General features: G+C 41.4%; 1 protein-coding gene across 1 annotated transcript in view; it reads left to right on the top strand.

The window, feature by feature from the left end:
- The window catches only part of ntrk3b (neurotrophic tyrosine kinase, receptor, type 3b), a 269,219-nt gene extending 253,009 nt beyond the window's left edge, over positions 1 to 16,210 (top strand). Inside the window, exons 17-18 of the mRNA XM_077563793.1 lie at positions 6,577 to 6,735; positions 11,892 to 16,210. Of these exons, the coding sequence (XP_077419919.1) occupies positions 6,577 to 6,735; positions 11,892 to 12,077 (345 nt within the window). The 3' untranslated portion in view covers positions 12,078 to 16,210. The remainder of the gene's footprint in view (positions 1 to 6,576; positions 6,736 to 11,891) is intronic.
- Positions 16,211 to 22,599: the final 6,389 nt, after the last annotated feature.

Here is a 22,599-nt window from a genome sequence, read left to right as displayed (position 1 = left end):
AAATGACTTCCACAGCTAGTGTCACTCGTGTTAAGATCTCTGAAATCTTACATGAAGTTAAAAAATTGAGTTGATATGAACTCAAGAAAACGAAGACCAAGTAAATAAATCCAAGTCCAATATGTCTGAGTCTGTAATGAGACCAAAATACCCCAAAAGCGATCTTTAAACCATGATCAAGACTGATCTTGTTTTCTATAACCTTAGTAATTGCATTCAGATGTTGCTCATGAGGCCAGTTTCGCCTGCGTTTGAGACCGAGATGGGATCCAGTACGATGGAGGCCGAGAGCCCCAAAAGTGGTCCAGAGATCAAGACCAAGATATCATGTTCTACAACATTAGTAACAATAATATCATTTCTGTAAAAAGCACAGTGACGACTATAAATCAAGTCCAGGAGTTAAAACTAATACCAAGACTAAGTTGCTAAAACCCAAATCGCCTTTGCCTGAAACCCAAGACAAGGTTTAAGTCATTTTTGGAGCAGACAAAATAACAAATAAATGTCAATATCATGACTTTGAGAAGTTAAGATCAAGATCAAGACCAGGTTAATTATTTCCACACCAGAAACAAGGTCGAGAGCCCCCAAACTATGTTTGAAACCAATTTCAAAACTTTCAAATTTCAAAGAAGTCTTAAACTGAGATTAAGAGGAGAATAAGACATTACGATGTTGCAATCGAATAAAGACCAAGAACGTAAGTCCGCTATTTTCTGCTAAGGAAATTTAGAGCCCCTAAAGGAGATGTTGAAGACTGCAACTTGTAACAATGATGCCAAAGTTATTTTTGGCGCTAGTGTTGACTGTTGACAGTAAAACCTATTCCAGTGAAATTAAGTAAAAACTAGGATTTTGAAGAGTTCAGATCACGTCATGAAGACCTCAAATCAAAAAAATAAATGAACAGAGGTGGGCCAAAACAGTCAACACAACGGCTGGTCATTGACGGATGCTCACCTTTCGGCGAGTACTTGCGCATTTCCTGCTACTTCTTTATGAAGCTCAGCCTCATGTAAATCCACGGACCGAGCACCGACCGAAGCAAGTTTATGTCCGTCGATCGTGATCGGTACGGACGGTCCTACTCAGTCCGCGTATTTTTACGAGGCTTCGTGTCATAAAGCGCTCGCCCAAAACGCGGAAGCGCTTTCTGAAAGGCGGGCATCCGTCAATGGAGGGCCGATTTCTCGACGGTTTTGCCCAACTCTGATGTTGAATACTAAAACATGAGTAACAACAAATTGAGGAAATAACCGCAATTAGCATTTCAGCTATAATAACAGGGATGTGATTTTTCCGCTAATTCGCGGAATTACGCTTTTTTTTATCTCCCCCCCCCAAAAAAAAAAATCCGTTTTTTTTTTTTTTTTTTTTTTTTAGTAGTTCATTGTGTATGCACATGACTCCGACAGATAACATCTTCTGCTATAACAAAGACATTTGTGGTATGCTCTAATATGAGTTACTTTTCATTTGGTCATGATACAATTATTTGTTCATGAAATTTGAACTCTTCAACATTATTTATGTGTTAACTTAGTAATCACATTAGTTAGATATGATGATATTCTCAGTGATAGTTTTTAAAAGCAAAGGCAGTCCAATGTTTTTGAATGTGACTGATTTTGAGTTGACTAAAACTGCCATTTTATATGGGATAGTTCAATATACATTGAAAATTTATGCTGTTGTTTTGTCTATTTCTTTGTCATGTGAGTGCATTGAAAGTACTTAAAAACACGGAAAACCCATGAGCTCCTGGACCTAGCTGGGTGCCGGCGGCCCCCAGACCCCCGGCTAAATTTTCAGATAATTTCACTTTGGTCAAATCACGTTCCTGTAATAATGACTGGCAAGACCTTGCTGTTTTCCAGTTGCCATTATAAGAACTAGTGTACTTTCAAGTCATCCTATTTTCCGCATTCATTTGCCAGGTGACTTGCAACTCTAGCTGGGAAAGCGACTTCTTTCCCACTAAGCCTCCCCCGGGACTGATGCATTACGTTATTGAACAAGATGTGGCTAATCGAACCGTGGCAGACGTCAGCCTAATTGCTGTTGAATGGCTTCCGAATGCGCAGTTGCAACAGTCTTGGCAGGGGCGGACCGGAGTTTTTACTTCTGGAATTATCTTGAGAGTAAGCTGGCAGTTTTGGGAGGTAAAGGCGTGTACTGCCAGCCAGTCTTGGAGATGCGGCTCATACCTTACACCCCCTCTGGGTACGTCGTAGTATGACTGCAGAATCGGCGAGAAAAAGGCAGATGAAAACATATTTTCCTCACTGAAATGCAGCTAAATGCGACTCTTAACCCCTGGCGGGATTAGTGGCAGACGTAGTTTGTAGTAGGGCGAGACGCAGGTGCAAACGCGTCTGAATGTGTTACTGTCAAGCAAATTGGAGCTGAGAAATAAAGCTCAGCAAATCCCTTGGCTGGACCTGCAGATAAACGCGTGAGACGCTTGCAAATTCAACAAACTATCAGCCGTTTGATCTCCCAGACAGGACGACCAAATGTGTTTAGACTTCACTCGGCAAGAAGAGAATTGGAAAATGATGCACTTCGTTTGTTTTGCTGAAACACCAGAAAAGAAATTCAATGTACTGCACTTTGGACTCACAGTCAGCATTTAGGTGCACTTGAAAGCTTTTCTACAAGTGGACCTCCAGGCAAGGTGCATTTATGTTAAATGTGAGCAAATCGAGCGGTTCCATACAATCACTTGTCACAAGCGATATGTATGAAAGGTAGAGGTTGTTTTTTTGGGGGGTTTTTTGCATTTGTTTGTTCTGGGACCATCTTCTCCAGATGTGCTCCGATTGACGCACAGCTGCTCGAAAGTCGCACGTGAAGGACGACCGGAAAGGCAAATGAGAGACGTCAAGTCAGCAAGTTAAAGTTGACAAAGTGCTGGAGCTGGAGGACGTTGCGCATAAACGCCCGAGGAAGGAGCCGCCGCTTTGGCAGCTTGTCAAATCTGCCGCTTTTTTTTTTTACGAGCGTCGTGGAGATCCAGACGCCGTGTCAAACTGACACCGCAAGAACGTGTTTGCCTTTCAAAGCAAAGAAGGCAATTAGCAAAGATGGCAACGTTTTCCTGTGATTGCTTTGTGCAAAAAATGTCACTGCGTATACAATCGAGTTGTTTTTTTGTTTGTTCTGGATTTGAAATGAGGATAGAGAGATATACATGGACGGGAACATTGCTGGATGAACTAATGAATGATCAGCTGAGATACACTGGGGCGGATGGATGGATGGATGGATGGATGGATGGATGGATGGATGGATGGATGGATCGAACCCAGGGGCGGGCAAACTCGGTACTTGAGGGCCGATAGTCCTGCAGGTTTTGGAGATTTCCCTCTTCCAACACAAGCTGATTCCAATCAACAGCATCGTTATCAGGCTTATGCACAGGTTGCTGATGAGCTGATCATATATCAGCTGTGTTGGAGAAAGGAAACATCCAAAACCTGCAGGACTCCGGCCCTCGAGGACCGTGTCTGCCCACCCCTGATCTAACCTAATGAAGAGGTAATTGGCTGACAGGTGAACACATACTTGGATGAATGAAAAGAATAGATGAGTGAACATCAAGCAAGATGTGAGTGCCCGTGTGGATGGATGGATGGATGGATGGACGGATGGATGAAAGGACAGATGAATAGCCAAATGGAGATATGCAGGGAGGATCAGACATACTGATCAATGGATGGATTGGCCAACTGACAAATGGATGGACAGGTTGACATTGGACAAACGGATGTACTGTAATGATGGATGAGCAGACGGATGACTGCAAGGAATACATCAAAGGATGAATGAAGAAATGGAGTGGCGCACGGAAAATGTACCGCTTTACAGATTGTTGGGCAGACGGATGTCCAGACAGACCGATGAATGGAACAAATAGATAAATGATGATGAACGGATGCTCAGACGGATTGACGCATGGATGGATGAATGGACAGATGGACGGATCTGTGGGCTTGCGGACGGCCAGATAGGCAAATGCATGGACGGACGGATGGACGGATGGATGGACAGCCGCATGGCTGCTCATCTGGATAGACGGATGAGTCCGAGGGTGCGGGAGTGGCGAGCCGCGAGATGGATGGGCAAATACTTGTACTTGGTTGGATGGATGAACGGATTACTGACTGAACTAACGGACAATATGTAAGGTTAAAGTTCATAGCGTTAGTACTGTTAGAGGTCAGCCTTTTAGGTCTAGGTTGGGTTTGGGTTAGTAGGGTACGAGGTAGTAAGGCTGTGTTTGGTTGAGTTAGGGTTAGTATAGTTGGGTTAGGGGATAGAGTTAGTAAGAATTAAGTAAGTTAGAGTTAGCAGGGCTAGAATTATCAAGGTTTGTGTTAACAAGATTTGGGTTTGTGGTATTAAGGTTGGGTTTACAGGGGTTTGGTTAGGTCTAGGTTCTAGGTTAGTCAGTACAGTTTGTTAGGTTATGGTTAGTAGGGTTGCTTTTTGTTTGTGTTAAGGTTAGGGTTCATCGATTTAGGTTTAAGGTTAGTGTTTCTTTAGGTACTAATTCTTAAAGAGAATATGTTAAGCGATTGATTGCCGTCTAGATTGTTTGCGTAGCGCCGCTTTTCCGCCTGCTGTAGCATCATTTCAAAAAACAACAACCAATGGACTGCCCTGACTTTCCTTCTATACTATTGGGCTATCATTTTCAAAACACTTTGTAGTACAGCCAAATAACTTTGCGAGAGGTTACGGCCATTTCTCGTAAATTGTGCAAGCTCCGATTGCAAAGTGAGCAAGGCGGCAGACGCAACAAAATATTGAAGTCAGGACCTCCATTGATCGGAATCTTTTGTCCTCTCCAACAATTCTCTTAAGGGCGGAACAGCACGGATGAATTGTTCTTCCAGCCGTCGGCTTGATGCTGTGGCCGTGTGTTATTTATATGATCTGTCAATAGTGTAATTTGACCCCCCCTGTTACGAGACCCCGTTGTAATCTCTGTGATATCCGTGATTAATATTGTCTTAGCGCGTCGAGCCGAAAAGCGCAAGACTGCGCCGCTCTTCGCCACATCCGTCTTGTCCAGCTCGTCGCCGCTGTGATTAAAGCAGCCGCACGCGGGCACGAGAAAGAGGGAAATAGATTTTTAAAACCCATGCCGGCAAATGGAAGCTGAGAGGCGTTATGATGAATGGATGATTGTTTGATCGATTAATATCCAGCCTTGGAGGATTTACAGCGACGGGGACTTCATTTCATGTTCGGCTGCCTTTGAAGCCATTAAAGAGATCACAGCGTGCACATCCTTTCTCTGCCTTAAGCTTTCTCTTTGCCTGCTACCCGTGCACAGGTTGACGTTTTCATACCAAGCCTTTATCGAACCATGCCCAATTTGAAGGGTTATTTATACAAATGTGCAAATTGGTACGCGGAGGTTTTGGACTGATGCTTGCAACGATTGGATCCCTAAATGGGAAGCCAGATGTGCGGATGGATGGTCAGAAGGATTGGATGAATAAAAGATGATTAAAAAAATGGATTAACAAGTGTGGATGGATGGATGGACGGACGGATGGATAGACAGTCAGAAGAATGGATGGAAAAGGTACCATACATGAATGGACCAAAAGATTGATGAATGAAAGGGTAGAAGAACCGTTGGACGGACATTCGTGGCAGGCAAATCCATCGATTCATGTATGCATGGTTGGTTGGGTGGTTGGATCCATTCATGGATTCCAAGATGGCCGGATGGAATGATAAATGTGGACAGCTCAATGGATGGATCGCCAGAAGAAGGACGGATGGTCCGACAGTTTGACAGATGAATAAAAGGACCAGACGGAGCTAATGGATGAACAAATGTGTTGATAGATGATGGGGCGGATTGATGGATGGCTGGACATGAATGGATGAAAAAGCTGAATTAATGGATGGATGCATGGACAGATGGATCAAATGGATCAGTAGATGAATGTATGAAGTCATCGGCGGACAGATGTGTAAATAGGCAGTTGACAGGAAGATGAACGGACTGGTGGATTAATGGATCCATACATGGATGGATGATTGCTTCCTGGATTAATCCTCAGCCTTGGAGGATTTTACGTGACTTCATTTAATATGGGGCTGCCTTTGAAGCCATTTCATGAGATTCCGAGTGCTTTCCCTGCTCCGTGAATGCATACGTAGCCTATAGAAGAGCCTTTAAAGGTTTGCATGAACATCAGCAAGCGCTGGCTTTTCAGCAGTTGCGATCGACAAAGCGATCACGAGACTTCCTCGGAGCGCTCGGGGAAGGCTTTCGCCTCCACAGACAAAAGTCTTGTTTAATACCCTACCCTAAAGGATTTCACCGCTGTGTGTAATGGAACAGGTGGCGCCCGGATGATTCTTCGCCATCCAATGGCGAATGGCGGCAGATATTCATGAGATGTTAAGCCCGGCGTATCACTTACACGCAAGGACACTTAATCCCCCGACGCCGCGACTTGCGTTGATGACTGAATATTCTCCCGAGTGCGTCTCGTTGTGTGTTGTTTATCGCTGTGTATTCTAATCTCCTTCTCCTCTAATCAGGTCGGAGGACACACCATGCTCCCCATCCGCTGGATGCCTCCTGAGAGCATCATGTACAGGAAGTTCTCCACAGAGAGCGACGTGTGGAGCTTCGGCGTCATTTTGTGGGAGATCTTCACGTACGGCAAGCAGCCTTGGTTTCAGCTGGGCAACAACGAGGTAAACAGTCACGTTTTGGAGATTCATTTTCATTTTGTTTCTCTGTGTTGAACTCATTCACTCCCAGCCATTTTCACTGAAGCAACCCCCTTCGCTCCTGGCTGTTTTACTGGATTTTGACGGATTTTGCAAGGCCCACAGAATATTGTGTTCTATTGCTATCAAAACATAGAACCTAGCAAAAGAAAGATTAGAGTCTCTTCTTTCATCGGGGGAAAAAAAGTATAGCAATTAGCATTAGAATATAGCTAAGTTTCATCGATATTCCCATTCCTGGCGAAAACACTGCCAAAAAGAGCTTGTTGCAACGTGGCCTTGGCTGATCTCTTATACTCTGCTGCCACCTGCTGGCTGTTTTTTTTGTGATACCACCATTGCTTTAAGCGACCTCTTCAAGTCAGAAGGCATTAAAGTCTATATGCTCTAGCATTAAAAAATATCTATTAAAAAAACTTAGAAATACATTTTTGGGAGTGAAGGGCAAAATATTTAAAAAAACGTAGTTGGGTATAAAACATTTTTGGGTTTTATTCATTAGCATGCATTTGTTACCTCTAAAACGGCTCTTCAAATTGGAGCAAATTATTCAATGAGTTGTGTTTTTACACTGCTGTTAGCTGGATATGAAATTAATACAATTGTGTGTTTGTTCAACTGTGTGTGTGTGTGTGTGTGTGTGTGTGTGTGTGTGTGTGTGTGTGTGTGTGTGTGTGTGTGTGTGTGTGTGTGTGTGTGTGTGTGTGTGTGTGTGTGTGTGTGTGTGTGTGTAACGGGGTCCACTCTCCCCCCTTGCCAGCGGCAGTAGGTCGGTAATTACCCACCTAAAAAAAAAAAAGAAAAGCTGACTTTTAAGCTCGAAATGAAGACTATGGCCACGCGTGCTGCTTGGAAATAATGGTCCCACGAAGCAACGTCAGAGTGTCAAAACAACAATTATTCACGCAGCTAATTGGAGAACAAGCCCAACAAAGGCAACAATCAGTCATCCTGTTAGCGAGGTCTTAAAGTAGCCGCCCACACAGTTGGCACCGCTCCGTTCCAATTCCTAATAAAGATCGACTTTTGTGTTTCAAAATAGTAGACAATCCCCATGACTTTGTTTTAAGTGTCAACAAACTCGGGTAATGAATGTCGTGTTTTAGCAAAGTTATTGAATGATTTAGAATTTTTGACACAACAAGCAAAGCAATCCGTCTCTTTTTATTATGAGCTACTATACGATTTCTTCCGCTTACTTTACGATGCAAATCGTGCTAATTGTGATTCGGTGTTGTACCTTATTTAGTTATGATATCATTTACTCCAATTATGATGCAATAGAAATGAGTGGTTACAATGAGATTTATTTATTCCAATTACAAACCGATATTATTGATGATTGCAATTACGATGCAAAACAATTTACTACAGTAACCATATGATTTACTCCAATTACTATAACTGTTGGGAGTCACTCCAATTGTGGTTCAATACAGTACAATTCGCTCGATTGTTTTCCACCACAATCTTAATGTTAAATTTGCAATGCCAAATGATTTATTTAGAATTATTAATTATATTAAGCTAATATTGGGGTGGGGTAAATTTGAGAGAAAAAAATGCAATCGGCAGGCGCTAAACCATGAATATGCCCAATGGCCGTAATGTGTCCCGATCATACCACATTACAACAACTGTCGTCATTGTAATGGTGCTATGGTGAGTTACATTTTTGCTCGATGTCGCTCATCAAGTTTGCAGCGCTGATATTGAACAGACGGCACATCCGGCACAGCCGCTTTTCTATTGAGCGAACGCCAAACATATTTAGTCCTAAGCGCAATTCAATTCTGATTAAAATACTTTTATCCGATTTATGTCTTTCAAAATAAAAATAAAAAAAACGCATGCTCTTCATCAAAGTGTAGAGTGTCGGGCGGAACATGATGCGCCTCATGACTCGTGACGAAACATCCACTATAATTTCAAAATGGATTTCTATGGCACACAATTTTCAGGAAAACGCCACGACTTACAGACCTCCTCAGACTTGAATGCGTCCTGCCTCTTAGGTGAATACGTACGTATTTCCAGGTGACACACGGTGGTGGGTGTGCCAGAAATTTGCATGGGGAGAATACGCGCAGAACGTGTGAAAAGTGTGCAATGAAAAAGACGGGAGAATTTGAATGATTCACTCGATTTAGGATTTGTGTAACATTTCTCCTGATATCTTACAATAGTAAAAATTTTGAATGGGACTGCTGACTCTTGTAAATGAGCTGAACAGTTTAAAATTTAAACCACTGGAATCGCTCAAGAAATGTGGAAGTTAACCATAATCAACGTCAACTAAAAGTATCTCACTGTCCCTGAAAATGTATTTTAAAAAAATGTAAATGAGCTGAAGAGTTTAAAATTTAAACGACAAAAATCGGTCAAGAAATGTGGAAGTTAACCATAATCAACAGAAACTAAAAATATCTCACTGTCACTTTAAGAGCGCACACACATTTTTGACTTGGAGCCGTCACGCGCCCCACATTCCATTGAGATTGTATGAGAGACGCACCCCTTGAACAAAAGCCTCTCACGACTTAACGGTTCGAGATACAGATTCAAGAAATGGCTCGTTAGAACGGCAAGGGTTTGGGGAACACGAGCATGTTCTCATTTTTTTAATCGGATGAAAAATGACCAAATGAGAGCAGGTTGAAAACTTATGATTTATCAGAAATGAAGAGCGAAAGGCGCCTGAATTTAACATGGAAGAGATAGGCAAGTTCGTCCGACTTGTCCTCGCATAGAGTGAAAATAAAGGTACTAAATGACACCTCAGCCAAATAAAAGTTAGTTTGTCTGAAAGAAGACACTCGTGACTACAAAATGTGAGAATTTGATGTCTAGTGAGCAAAGATTGTGGCCATGGTGACGAGTTGAAGTGAAACTTTTGGAAGTACATTTATTTGTTCCCGCCACTCTAAAGTTAACTGCTCCACTCTGGCACTTGCAATACACAACAATGGGAGAAGGCTATTTGTCTGCTGTTTGCTCACTGTCTTTGAACCCGCACAGAGGGGAGAGCTTACATTCCTTAAAAAAGATTTTGACACTGAGCTAAAGATGGGAAAAATTCCTACAAAATGAGCTAAAATTCGTATCGGTCGGATAACGTATGCGTGCGCAGCGTGTCTTGGAAAAAGGTGCTTGATCTGTAATTTGTTCCTCCTTTCTCCATTCATTTCCTATGGGAGTTTTTTGGGAGTTTTTGGGGAATTGCGTCGCCATGGTACCTCGGAATTCCTAGAAAAGTAATGCCGCACCGAGTCAGATCGAGCCGCATCGTTTGATACCTCATTTGTCCCGGTGCGATCTACGGTACAGGCCGCATTTAAGCGGAAAAATCCGTGGAAGATGATATAATAACCGCAACTAGAAAAATTCCCGCGGAAATTTTGAATGGGACTGCTGACTCTTTGGTAATGAGCTGAACAGTTTAAAATTTAAACCACTGGAATCGCTCAAGAAATGTGGAAGTTAACCATAATCAATATCAACTAAAAGTATCTTACTGTCCATAAAAAAATGTAAATGAGCTGAACAGTTTAAAATTTAAACCACTGGAATCGCTCAAGAAATGTGGAAGTTAACTATAATCAACATCAACTAAAAGTATCTTACTGTCTCTTTAAGAAACATGCACATTCACGCACGCACATTTGACTTGGAGCCGTCACGCGCCCCACATTCCATTGAGATCGCATGAGAGAAGCACCCCTCCAACAAAAGCCTCTCACGACTTAACGGTTGAAGATACAGATTCAAGAAATGGCTCGTTAGAACGGCAAGGGTTTGGGGAACACGAGCATGTTCTCATTTTCTTAATCGGATAAAAAATGACCAAATGAGAGCAGGTTGAAAACTTATGATTTATCAGAAATGGAGAGAGGAAGGCGCCTGAAATTAACATATACAAGACAGGCGAATTAGTCCGACTTCTCTTGCTTAAGGTGAAAATAAAGGTACTAAATGACACCTTAGCCAAATAAAAGTTAGTTTGTCTGAAAGAAGACACTCGTGACTACAAAATGTGAGAATTTGACGTCTAGTGACAAAAGATTGTTGCCATGGTGACGAGTTGAAGTGACGTCACGCACCCACATTGCATTGAGATTGAATGAGAGACGCACACCTCAAAGAAGAGCCTGTCACGACTTAACGGTTGAAGATACAGATTCAAGAAATGGCTCGTTAGAACGGCAAGGGTTTGGGGAACACGAGCATGTTCTCATTTTTTTAATCGGATGAAAAATGACCAAATGAGAGCAGGTTGAAAACTTATGATTTATCAGAAATGAAGAGCGAAAGGCGCCTGAATTTAACATGGAAGAGATAGGCGAGTTCGTCCGACTTGTCCTCGCATAAAGTGAAAATAAAGGTACTAAATGACACCTCAGCCAAATAAAAGTTAGTTTGTCTGAAAGAAGACACTCGTGACTACAAAATGTGAGAATTTGATGTCTAGTGACCAAAGATTGTGGCCATGGTGACGAGTTGAAGTGAAACTTTTGGAAGTACATTTATTTGTTCCCGCCACTCTAAAGTTAACTGCTCCACTCTGGCACTTGCAATACACAACAATGGAAGAAGGCTATTTGTCTGCTGTTTGCTCACTGTCTTTGAACCCGCACAGAGGGGAGAGCTTACATTCCTTAAAAAAGATTTTGACACTGAGCTAAAGATGGGAAAAATTCCTACAAAATGAGCTAAAATTCGTATCGGTCGGATAACGTATGCGTGCGCAGCGTGTCTTGGAAAAAGGTGCTTGATCTGTAATTTGTTCCTCCTTTCTCCATTCATTTCCTATGGGAGTTTTTTGGGAGTTTTTGGGGAATTGCGTCGCCATGGTAACTCGGAATTCCTAGAAAAGTAATGCCGCACCGAGTCAGATCGAGCCGCATCGTTTGATACCTCATTTGTCCCGGTGCGATCTACGGTACAGGCCGCATTTAAGCGGAAAAATCCGTGGAAGATGATATAATAACCGCAATAAACCCATTTTTGTAGGATAGTAATATGTGCTGCTTGCTACGCTCAGCAGTCCCATAATAATGACAAATAATACTAATTTTAAAAAATCCCAGCCCACATCCTTACGGTTTCTCCTCCGCCCGCAGGTGATCGACTGCATCACGCAGGGCCGCGTGTTGGACCGGCCCCGCGTCTGCCCCAAGGAGGTGTACGACATCATGCTAGGCTGCTGGCAGCGCGAGCCGCAGCAGCGACTCAACATCAAGGACATCCAGAAGGTCCTGTTTGCCATGGGGAAGGCCACGCCCGTCTACCTGGACATCCTGGGCTAGAGACCCACCCAGTACGGGAATAGCCAAACCCGACTCCACCCCCTGCGTCAGTGTCGAGGAAAACCACCTACAATGTTTGGGAAGGACTTAAGTGCCTGCAACACTTTTGGATATCGTGGATAAAACAAAAAACAACAAGAAAAAAATACGCACTTTTACATTTTGTTTACTTGCTGTACAGGTTTGAAGACGTTTCTTTTTCCCTCGAAAGAAAACACAAATACTGAGATTGACGACGACAAAGGGCCACCGTTTGATAAGAAGAATTCGATTCCACCTTGGCATTTGGTTTTATGAATATATATAGAAATGTTACATATATTTTATATTTATTTCTTTTTTGTTGTTGAGGTCCCGACAAAGCAGCGCTCGCCCGACCGCCCACCCGAGACGCCGCCGGCTTTGTACTCTGATTGGCTGGAATGTGATGCGGTTATAACACGCAGCGGCGGCAGGAGAAGGAAAGGACCGGTCGGACAAACAGACAAATCTATTTTAATTTAAAAAGGAAAAACAAAAAGAGAATGTACATATTGTAAAGTTCTACGTGTCAAAAGTTATGTTAACTTATTTTTTGCCAACTTTTATTTCCCCTTCCTTTTTGTGACTGATGTGGGTGGCCAACAGAAAGACGATTGGTGGCGGTAAAAGCCACAAAGAAAGACTTTGGCGTAACGCCACCTCACTGCTACACTCGCTTGGAATCTAGCGTTCCTGCGGCCCCGTCTGCTCACACACACAAATGCGATGTCATTTTTAGATGGAGGGTAAACAGCTTCTTTTTTTCTTTTTCTTTTTTTAACCAGAGTAAGAATTGAGCTATTTTGGGTTGCAGGTGTTTTCCCCCCTTGCAAGGAAACTCACAGAAGAAACTTTAGACTTTAATAATTCAACGTTTTCTTTCTTTGCTTATGCGCTTTCTTGCCGGCAGTTAGCCGAGGCGCTCGCTATCATGTTCAAGAGGAAAAGCCACAAAAAAAAAAAAAAAGAAAGAGGCTCGATGTAGCTCGGAAACAGGCTCAAGTAAAAACATGGCGTATTTACACAAATAGTGATGGCAGCATCAGGAGCAGGTGTTGTCTATACATTGACACATTTCTCCCAGTAGGGGGCGCTTCAAGTTGTGGTCTTGGGTCAAAATGGGACCATGCGGAGCTGACTTCTTTGAGTGTTTTATGATGAGTCATCGAAATCCACTGCCAAAATGGGCTGACTTGTGATGTGCTGTTGAGACTTTTTTTTCTTGCTCTTCACGTGCCAGACATGAAATGTCACGTTTCTCCGTGAAACTGGCTTTCGGCCCCAAGTTGTTGTTTTTGTTGACCTTGTGGTGCTGAGCTATTAGAATTGTGTAAAGTTTTTTCTGTGTCATACTTTGCCGCCAGACTTTGCACACAAGCAACAACAAAAACCTTTTCATCGACCATCTGTTTAGGAAGTTAAAATCTAACGTGGCTACTAAATCTCATTTTGTGCAAGCAAACTAGCTTTGGGGGCTAAATTTTCAATGTTTTTGTGGAGGAAACGGGGGTCGGCGTCTATTTGAGGAGTGTTTATTTGTTGAAATAAATTGAGCTACGGTACGCAACTTGCTAGCTTGCTAACTCTCTAGCAGCCTTAGAAAGCAGCTTCAGCCTGAGCTTGCTGCAAGGAAGTCATTTGTTCCTTCTTCTTTTCAACTTCCTGCTACATGTTGCCTTTATTACTGCTGTGGGGTCAAAGCTAAAGGTCACAAAAGGTTGTAGAAATTATAATTCGGTACATTTTAGGCTCATCGTGAAATTTCACCCCAAAAATCCCAATCTACAGCCGAGGTGCTAGACTTTTTAAAGTGTGTCGTTTGTGTCCAAAACTTGAAAAGGAAGTTAGCCACTTGCCAACTTGAGTCAGCGCTGGAGGCTGCTAGCCAGCTAGCTCCTCCGGGACTCAACAAACCGGATTAGCGCTTAATTAGCCGACATCAGATGAGCTGGAAAAGTTCTTTTCTTTTCATTTCAAGGCCGCTGCTTCAGCCTGTTTCCGAAGAGAGAAAAAACATGACGCTGTGCCAACTGACCGTGTATTTTTTTTCCCCTCTGCTGCACCTCAACCGAAATGTCAATCTGCGATTGTAGAGTTACGTTATCTCTACCATCCGCTCTCGTCATCAAGAAAAATGTTCCTTGTCCTTCATATTTCTTTTCTTTGTTGTTTTATCAGCGAGCTACACGTCGTCGCACCCGTGGCCTTTTGAGCGAACAAGCTGATAAAAACGGCCACTCCTGCTTCAAGGAGGTACTTTATCGATCTAGTAGTGATCAGCGAATTGCAATGTGTGTGTGTGTGTGTGTGTGTGTGTGTGTGCGTGTATGTGTGTGCGTGTGTTTTTTTCTTTCTTTTCACTCAGTACGTTTACATGCTCGCTTTAGTCCAGCTAACTGCTAGGACATGTCATCTAAGGAGTATTAGGGCCACTTGGGGAAAAAAAATCAAGTCAAGAAGTTAAACGCGGAATGCCAGTAGATGGTAATGTTAGGAAAATAAAATTTCTGTAATTTTGCCATCACATTTTATAAAATGTAAGAATTTTTCTTTATATATAAATGATACCTTCTTGCGTTATTCTCCTAAAATTATTTCCCTAAACTTTTTTCTCTCATAAAACTTGGCATTTCCCTCATAGAATAAAGATGTTATTACTACACTCAAAATTATGACTTTGCTCTTGAAAATGTATTTTTACATAAATGATGGCCTTATTTTCATAAAATTTCAACTTTAAATTTCCCCTGTGCTCCAAATTTATTCTCACGTTTCTACGGTATTTTCCTTTATTTATTTATTTTACAACTTTTTCTTGACATGTTTCAAAATAAGTCTCATGACATAACTATAGTGTATTTTCATAGGAATCTAATTTTAAAAGAATTTAAAAAATGCATTAGATTTCCCCTCTTTTCAGCATTACGGTAAACCCCATCCATTCACAATTCTTCTTTTATTTTTATTTTTTTTTGGGGGGGGGGTCAATATGGTAAAAAAAAATTGTTTATTATTTTTAAGGACTTCACCTATTTGATGTTTTTGTTTATTTGATGCCATCTGGTGGCAACGGTGCAAAGCATCTCAATAGGGAATTCCAAACCTTTTTGAGTTAATTTGCTGATTTTCCTGTTTTTGTAATTGTTGACTTTATTTTATGTAAAAACCCAACTTTCTGGAAATTAATTCCGACGTATTTTTGATCCAATTTTTTTTCATTGTAGGCTCGAAAAATTGGAAAACAATTTTCTTTATTCCTTGGCCCAAGGCTTACTCTGCTTCAATCGCTGATGTGTTGAAATATGTCGTGTCCAATTTGGAATGCATTTTCAGTTTCAGACGTGATGTAAACATACTGAGTGAGCAAGTGTCGAAATGTGGCGTGACGGGACGTTTCCTGGTGGACTTTTAGGGCGCGGATAGCGAGTGTTGTGAGCTATCTGGAGTACGGCGTCAAGGCGGGACCACATCCACCCTCCTTGCCGCTTTTTTGTGTGTTCTCTTGTGGTGACCATCAAAGACATTCTGACACAGGTTGTGATCATTTGCAGGATTTCATGGCGAGTTCTTTCTTTTCACGGATGAACTAACGGAAAGAACACTTTCTATTTCAATGGTTTTGTTTTTGCCCTCCTCAAGCAATGCAAATGTTGGCTTCTTCTGACCATGTACTCATGTTACAGAATATAAAAATGTGGTATAACAGCTGCGGTATATTAAGGTACTGGTATTCCATGATAGCTCTTTGTATTAATGTGACTCTTTAAGAAAATGTCTTTCAAACAATCCCATGAGTTGCTTATTTTCCCTCATTTTGTCCTGTCTTATAAAGATGTGTGAATTTGGCACCAACATCAAAAAAAACTCGCCTGCATCCAAATGTTTTACACACACGCTAACAGAGGGATGTTGTTGAATGTGTTGGGGGGGGGGAAGTATTTTTAAGATGCATAGATACCTGGAAATAAAAGTCCCTTGGTTGAAAAATGAAATTGTGAAACAAAAATTTCATACATTCCTGAGATGAAAGGCTAATATTTGTTTACAAATTAATTTTCGGCTTTTTACACAATAATTTCATTCATTTAACTTTTAATTATTGTGTACAATATGTAACAAAAAATGTAATAAAGAATTATTTAATGAATTGAATAATTGTGTTTAAGGACCTTGACATAAGAGTCGTGTTGTTACGAGACTCAGTTCGGAATTCATATAATTAATTGAACATTTAACTGTAATGATTAAATTTTAGGCATTTCCCCTGAAATTCTACTCAAAACAAGAATGCTATTGATTTTGAGTGATATTGAGCCTAGGTTTCCAAATGCTAAATTCAATTAAAGATATATTTTTGTAATATGTAAATTAATGACATTTTTAATACATTTACTAGTTTTGTTCATTTTTTTTAATTTCAATTTGCAAACCCCAATTGCAATGAAGTTATGAATGACTTTATTGGTGTTTTTAAGTCTTTTTCAACCAATATTTAATTGAACCCACTACATACAGTAGGTACGAGTTTTTAATGTATAAACTGATCTACTTTTTAGTGATCTACTTTGATGCCTGCAACACATTCCAAAAAAAACTTGAATAAGGTCACGTTAAGAAACTTTTAATTAGACATTACATTTTCAAATTGAATGTATAGAATGTTTTCATAATTTTCCAATTTATTTTACGAGTTTTTCTTTTAAACGAAAAACTTAAAAACACTTCTACTCACTGACACGTTTGCTTGTCAATTCTAATTCTCTGCAAGGATGGGCGGGAGATTCTCTTTAAATTCTCTGTACATTTCAAACTTGGAAACAACTTTTCTGATGCACAACCACCAGTAGATGGCGTCGAGGATTTGATGTGATTAGCATTTTGTGCCAACTACCCTTTTTTTAATATACTTGCTGCTTATAAAAGAACAGAAAAAGACAGAATCAAACTTTTTTTTTTCTTGGTGAAAGGAGACCGTCTATTTTGTCATTTGATGGATTTGATGTTTATAATAATCATTGAACACAATAACCTGTGGGTCTTGAAAATGTCAAAATGCTGTAAAATGGCTGGCGGGGATTTTAACCATCAGGAGGTCAAGATCTCTATTGATATTTAACATTATCGGACCCTGTGAGGTACCTTATTGATTGTGGGTGGAGTCTGACCCATGATGTACATGACGTGTCGCAGCAAACCCCCTATTGATTTTGAACACTATCTTACACAGGAAGCCTGCGGTAACTTCTGCCCTCGACTTTACTGATCATTTCGATTGACCTTTTTTTCCCCGTTCGATTACCTTTATCATATGAAGCACGTATAACAAATAGAATGACGTGAAAGCACGTTAAGCACTGCTAAAAATGAACATGACAACCTGCGTGGGTGTGCGTGTAGTGTGTGTTGCATGATTGGTGGATGACTTCTTGTTACCTTTTCCGGTCTCATCATTTCCTGGTTTGAAATAGCCTCGTTCCAAAGCGTCAGCTCCAACATAAGGCACGCTTTCGTTCAGATTCACCTTAATATTGCGGTTTCAAGTTAGGGTTAGGGTTTCAATTAGGGGTTCACACAAGTATTGGGGTTTATGGATGAATGGATGGATGGATACTAATAATGTCGCTAGCTAGCTAACTCTCCAAACAGTCTGACAAGGCGCTATTTATCTAGATAAATGCTAGCTACCGCACGGTGTCCAGACAGACGGACAATGTATGTCTGGATTTATTTTGAAATTTTTGATTTGTAACTTCTGATTTGTAATTTCTTTCTCCGCATTTGACCCATGCCCTGAGGAAGCGGTGAACAGTCAGGATTACAGCTTCAAGTTTGGATTTTATGGCATTTTTTTAAGCTTGAGTTTGGGTTTCAAGTCGGGTTAGGGTTTGAAGCCACGGTTACGTTTTCAAATGAGAATTACAAGGTTTGAAGATTAAGTTAGATTTTCACTTTACGATGGACATTCAGATTAGGAGTTCAAGTCTGGTTTAGCTTTCGAAAGAAGGGGCTGTAAATTTTAGGATCGGCGTTGTAAACCAACCAATCAATCAAACTTTATTTACATAGCACCTTTCATACGTTAAAATGCAACTGAAGGTGTTAAAAAAATTTAAATAACCATAATACAATTGAAAAAAAAACATGGCGGGGGCACAGAGAAACCATGTAAGGAAAGGCACTCAGGAACACTGGAGCTAAAAACTAAAAGACAACAAAATGAAAGACTAAAAGTAAAAAAAGAAGGCAAAAACAAAGCTAAAAGACAATATGATAAAAGGAACTAATTAATGAAATAAAATAGGTTAAAAATATCATTTGTCATTTGATCATTGTCTTGAGCCTCCTTAAAAATATCAAGTCTCGAAAGTGTTTTTTTTTTTTTCTGGAGAAAACACTTTTTTCAAGTGTTTGGCTTTTGATTGAGTGTTGATTTTCAATTTAGGGTTTACAAGACAAGGATATAGAATTTTCTGTGGAAGGAGGAGATGGTCGTAAAAATCTCATGTTCCACTTTGCCCACGTGACTTTTATTATTAGAACAGGGTCACTACTTTCTGTTCAGCGCCATTAAACATCAAAGCGCAAAAGCAGATGACTTCACATGTTGCTGATGATAAATTCCAGCACGGCCGCCGTGGAGTCTCCCGAGGACGCCAGCCCGGGTTCGTGTGACCGGGGGTCTCCATTAGCGTGAAAATGGAGACGCGCTTTGGTGGTCAGGGACTTGAGGTTACTTAGCGCTGTGTTATGATACACTACTGGAATTGTTTATCGATTCACAATTACTTAGTGCGCTTTGTGTTTGTGCATGCGAGTGTGTGTGTGTGGTTTTGTCTCAAGTGTCCACTTGATTGCGCACTGGTGTGAATTGATGGATTCTTCATTAAACACAACATTTTGCACGTCCAACATGCAAACAACTCACTCCAGAGGTTCATGTACATTCGTTCATTTGGAGCATGTTTGTGCGCTTCCAGGTTGGAAGTGAAGATAGAAAAAGTAGGGTTTCAAGACAGGGTTTCAAATTGGGGTTTGCAATTTTAGGTTTCAAGGAAAAAGGTGGAGTTTCAGAGGAGGATTTGAAGGTTGGTTTCGGTTTTTTAAAAAATTGGTAACTAGCCAGTGTTAGGATTGTAAAGTGAAGTTAATAATTCGAAATTAGGGTTTAAGGCTTTGTTTATGGTTTCAAATTAGTTTCAGACAAGCGTTGGAGTTGAAAAAATGACGATTTGAAGCCAAAGTTAGGCTTTCAAGATTTCAAAAAAGGGTTATGGGTTCAAGCCCAGTGTAAGTTTTTTACAGGTTGAAGATTTGAAATGAAGGAAGCTTTGGGATAGAATTTCAAACAAGGGTTAGTGGTTTTCAAACAAAGGTCATATTAGGTTTTAAAGCCAAAGTTAGGCTTTAAAACAATGTTAAATACTGTATTTCAACTTGGGGTTTAAAGCGAAATTTAGGGTCCCAAGTTAAGGTTTCATGTTTGGGTTATGGTTCGTGATGGGGTTTACTATTTCGGTACGTTTGTGATTATACCAAATAGTCGACTTTTCCACATCAACATTATTGCTTAGCGCTTGAAGTTTCACGTGTTTTGGCCAGGATTCTGATTTCAGGCTTGGGTTGGAGCATGAAACAAGGGTTATGTTTTTTGTTTGTTTTTAATTAAGGTTTCAACGGAGGATTGCGTTATAAAACTAGGGTTCGACCCAAACCAAGCACAGAGACAAGATTGAATTGCCGGTTGTGCATTTTTAATTTTCACATTTTCATATATTCATGAAAAAGGGGATTTCAATCTGACAGCTGTGGCGGTCATGTGATCTTTCGTCAGTCAGTCGACATTTGAAGAAGAGAAGCTGAAGGAAGACTCGACCTTCATGCTAATGCTACCGCGCTAGGCCGGGGCGTGTTGAATAAGCAATGAGGGCAAAGGAACCGCAGCGTGGCCGGCCTTTGTTTCCTAAGCCTCTTTACATACGTCAAAATAAGCGCTTTCACTGTCATGTTCGTGCTTATTTTGACAGCAAACCACCATAGTTTTGCTCTCAAAACTTTTTTTTTGTTTAATGTGAAGTGAGAGAGCACAGCAATGCCACACTGTCAAAAAAAACAAAAAGACGACAACATTTGTGCAAAATTCATCAATTCGATCTGGATAGTGTCCGATAGCAATACAGGTTTTTAAAGGTGTAAACAAGTTTGGGAGGTGAAAGGCAGTGCTGGGATCAAGTTTAAGGATTGCAAGCTCAGGTTTGGAATTAAGTTTTGTGGTGATGAGTTAGAATTTGGGCCTGGGATTAGCATTAGGGTAGTTATGAGTGTTTGAGTTCTTGGGTTATGATTAGCATTACATCACACATGGACACAAACGATACCCACTTGATAGTGCACATCTGTGATGTCTCTGGCCAACTGCACATCATCCACCTCCGGAGGTCTGCCAGCCATTTCTTAGAAACACACTTTGCGTGATTGGACCTGCGACCAGACCCGAGCGAATCAATTTCCGCTTTTCATGCGCCGCCACTTTTAAGAGAAATGACAGGAGCCGCTTGGATTGGCAGTAAAGTCAAGTTGACTGTGTTCACACCCACAACAGCACAAAACACGCTTTAAAAAATCAAATCATTAAAAAATGGCCACGCTGTGCTAGCAAGACAAGGTCTAAACGCCTGCGGATTTCAACTTTGCCTTGAGCCGGCCACCAAAATCGAGCCTGCAGAGTCCGAAATGGAAACTCCAGCCAGGATTTGACACAGTGTGAACATTCTGTTACAAAGTGGAGACTTTCTGCTCTGTTGGCTTTTGGAGTGACTTTTAATCAAGTGGACGTCTCCTCGGCTCACCATGCCTGAGCATCACTTGACCCTCATCGCCCCGCGCACACACACACACACACACACACACACTTTGTCATACTTGAGTTGTGGTTTGCCCAAGAGCAGTTTGTGACAGACGTCCGCTCGGTGTTAATTAAAGAGACCTCTGAACCTGTGTGCTGTTCTACGATTGGCCAGCCTGCATTCCGGGCGTGTGGCTTAGCTTCTTCTTCTTCTTCTTTTCTATTCAATTTGTCGGCATGCAGGTTATAAAGTTACTATGCTGTTGGCTTTCCTGCGATTACGGCAATCCTCTTCCAAGCCCAAATCCTGTGAACATTTCCTCTGTGGCTGATAAGGACACGCTGAGCTCTCCCTTTTGTCAGCAACAAGCATAAGCACCTTCCTCACCTGCAGCTAACGTTCAACAACGGCTCCCCAAATGCTTTCAACTCAGGTGAGCTGCAAAAACATCCACACAATCGCTAGCGTGTCTGGGGGGGGGGGGGGAGTTCAGAGCAACACTTTGCACTCTTAATGACTCCGCGGACTGTGACGTAAACATCCAACCAAAGATGCGCCCCGACTGATGAACAAGGAAGCGACAGTATCAAATAAAATGTGTCCTTGCTATCCTACAGACTCACTCCCACTGCCTGGCTGGCTGACTCACTCACTCATGGACTGACAAACACACTGTGTAACTAACTCACCGAATTAGACACTCGTTAATTTACTCACTAACAGACTCACTCCCACTGACTGAAGGACTCACTCACTCATTCAATCACTAACCGACTTGCTAACTCACTCACTTAGTGACTATGTCACTCAAGGACTAGCTAGCTCACTCACTCAGACTAACTCATGGACTGACTGACACAAGCTGTTCACTCATTAATTCACTTCAACTGATGATTCATGATTCACTCACTCATGGGTTGACTCAAAAACAACTCATTCAGTAACTAATTCACTGGCTAGTGCACTCATTCATTCACTCATTAACAGACTCAATACCACTGGCCACCCACCTGACTGACTGACTGACTGACTTGCTAACCGCAACTATGTCACTCACTCACTAGCTAACTCACTCACTCACTCACTCACTCACTCACTCACTCACTCACTCACTCAGATTAACTGCTGGACTGGCTAACACAAGCTGTTCAGTGTTCACACATTTATTCACTCACTAAAAGACTCACTCCCATTAACTCCCTGACACACTTAACCACCCACTTGCATAATATTCACTAAACGTATTACTCCCTGACTAACTAACCCACTCACTTGCCAACTAACTAAATGAGTGACTCAGCCTCACTAACTCAGTAACAGACTCTCTCACACTCACTAAATAACAGACTTACTCAGCAACGCTGACTATCAGATTGACATGCCCGTTAGTTCATTTGCTAACTTACTCACTCGCCAATAGACTGGTCAGTCAGTGACAACCTGACTAGCCAACTCACTCACCAGTAAACTCACTGACTGACAAACAGACTTACTCTCACTGACTCATACACTCACTAATTAACTTACAAACACACTGTCTGACTGGCTAATTCACTCACTAACTCACTGACTCAAGTGCTACTAACTCACTGACTGACTTTCTGCTGGTCATTTCTCAGTTTCAATTCCTTTTGTTGCTTTGTCACAGAATAACACGA

Source organism: Vanacampus margaritifer, chromosome 4 (genome assembly GCF_051991255.1).
Source record: "Vanacampus margaritifer isolate UIUO_Vmar chromosome 4, RoL_Vmar_1.0, whole genome shotgun sequence".
In the NCBI taxonomy this organism is placed as follows: Eukaryota; Metazoa; Chordata; class Actinopteri; order Syngnathiformes; family Syngnathidae; genus Vanacampus; species Vanacampus margaritifer.
This window is presented reverse-complemented; position numbering and strand designations above follow the sequence as displayed.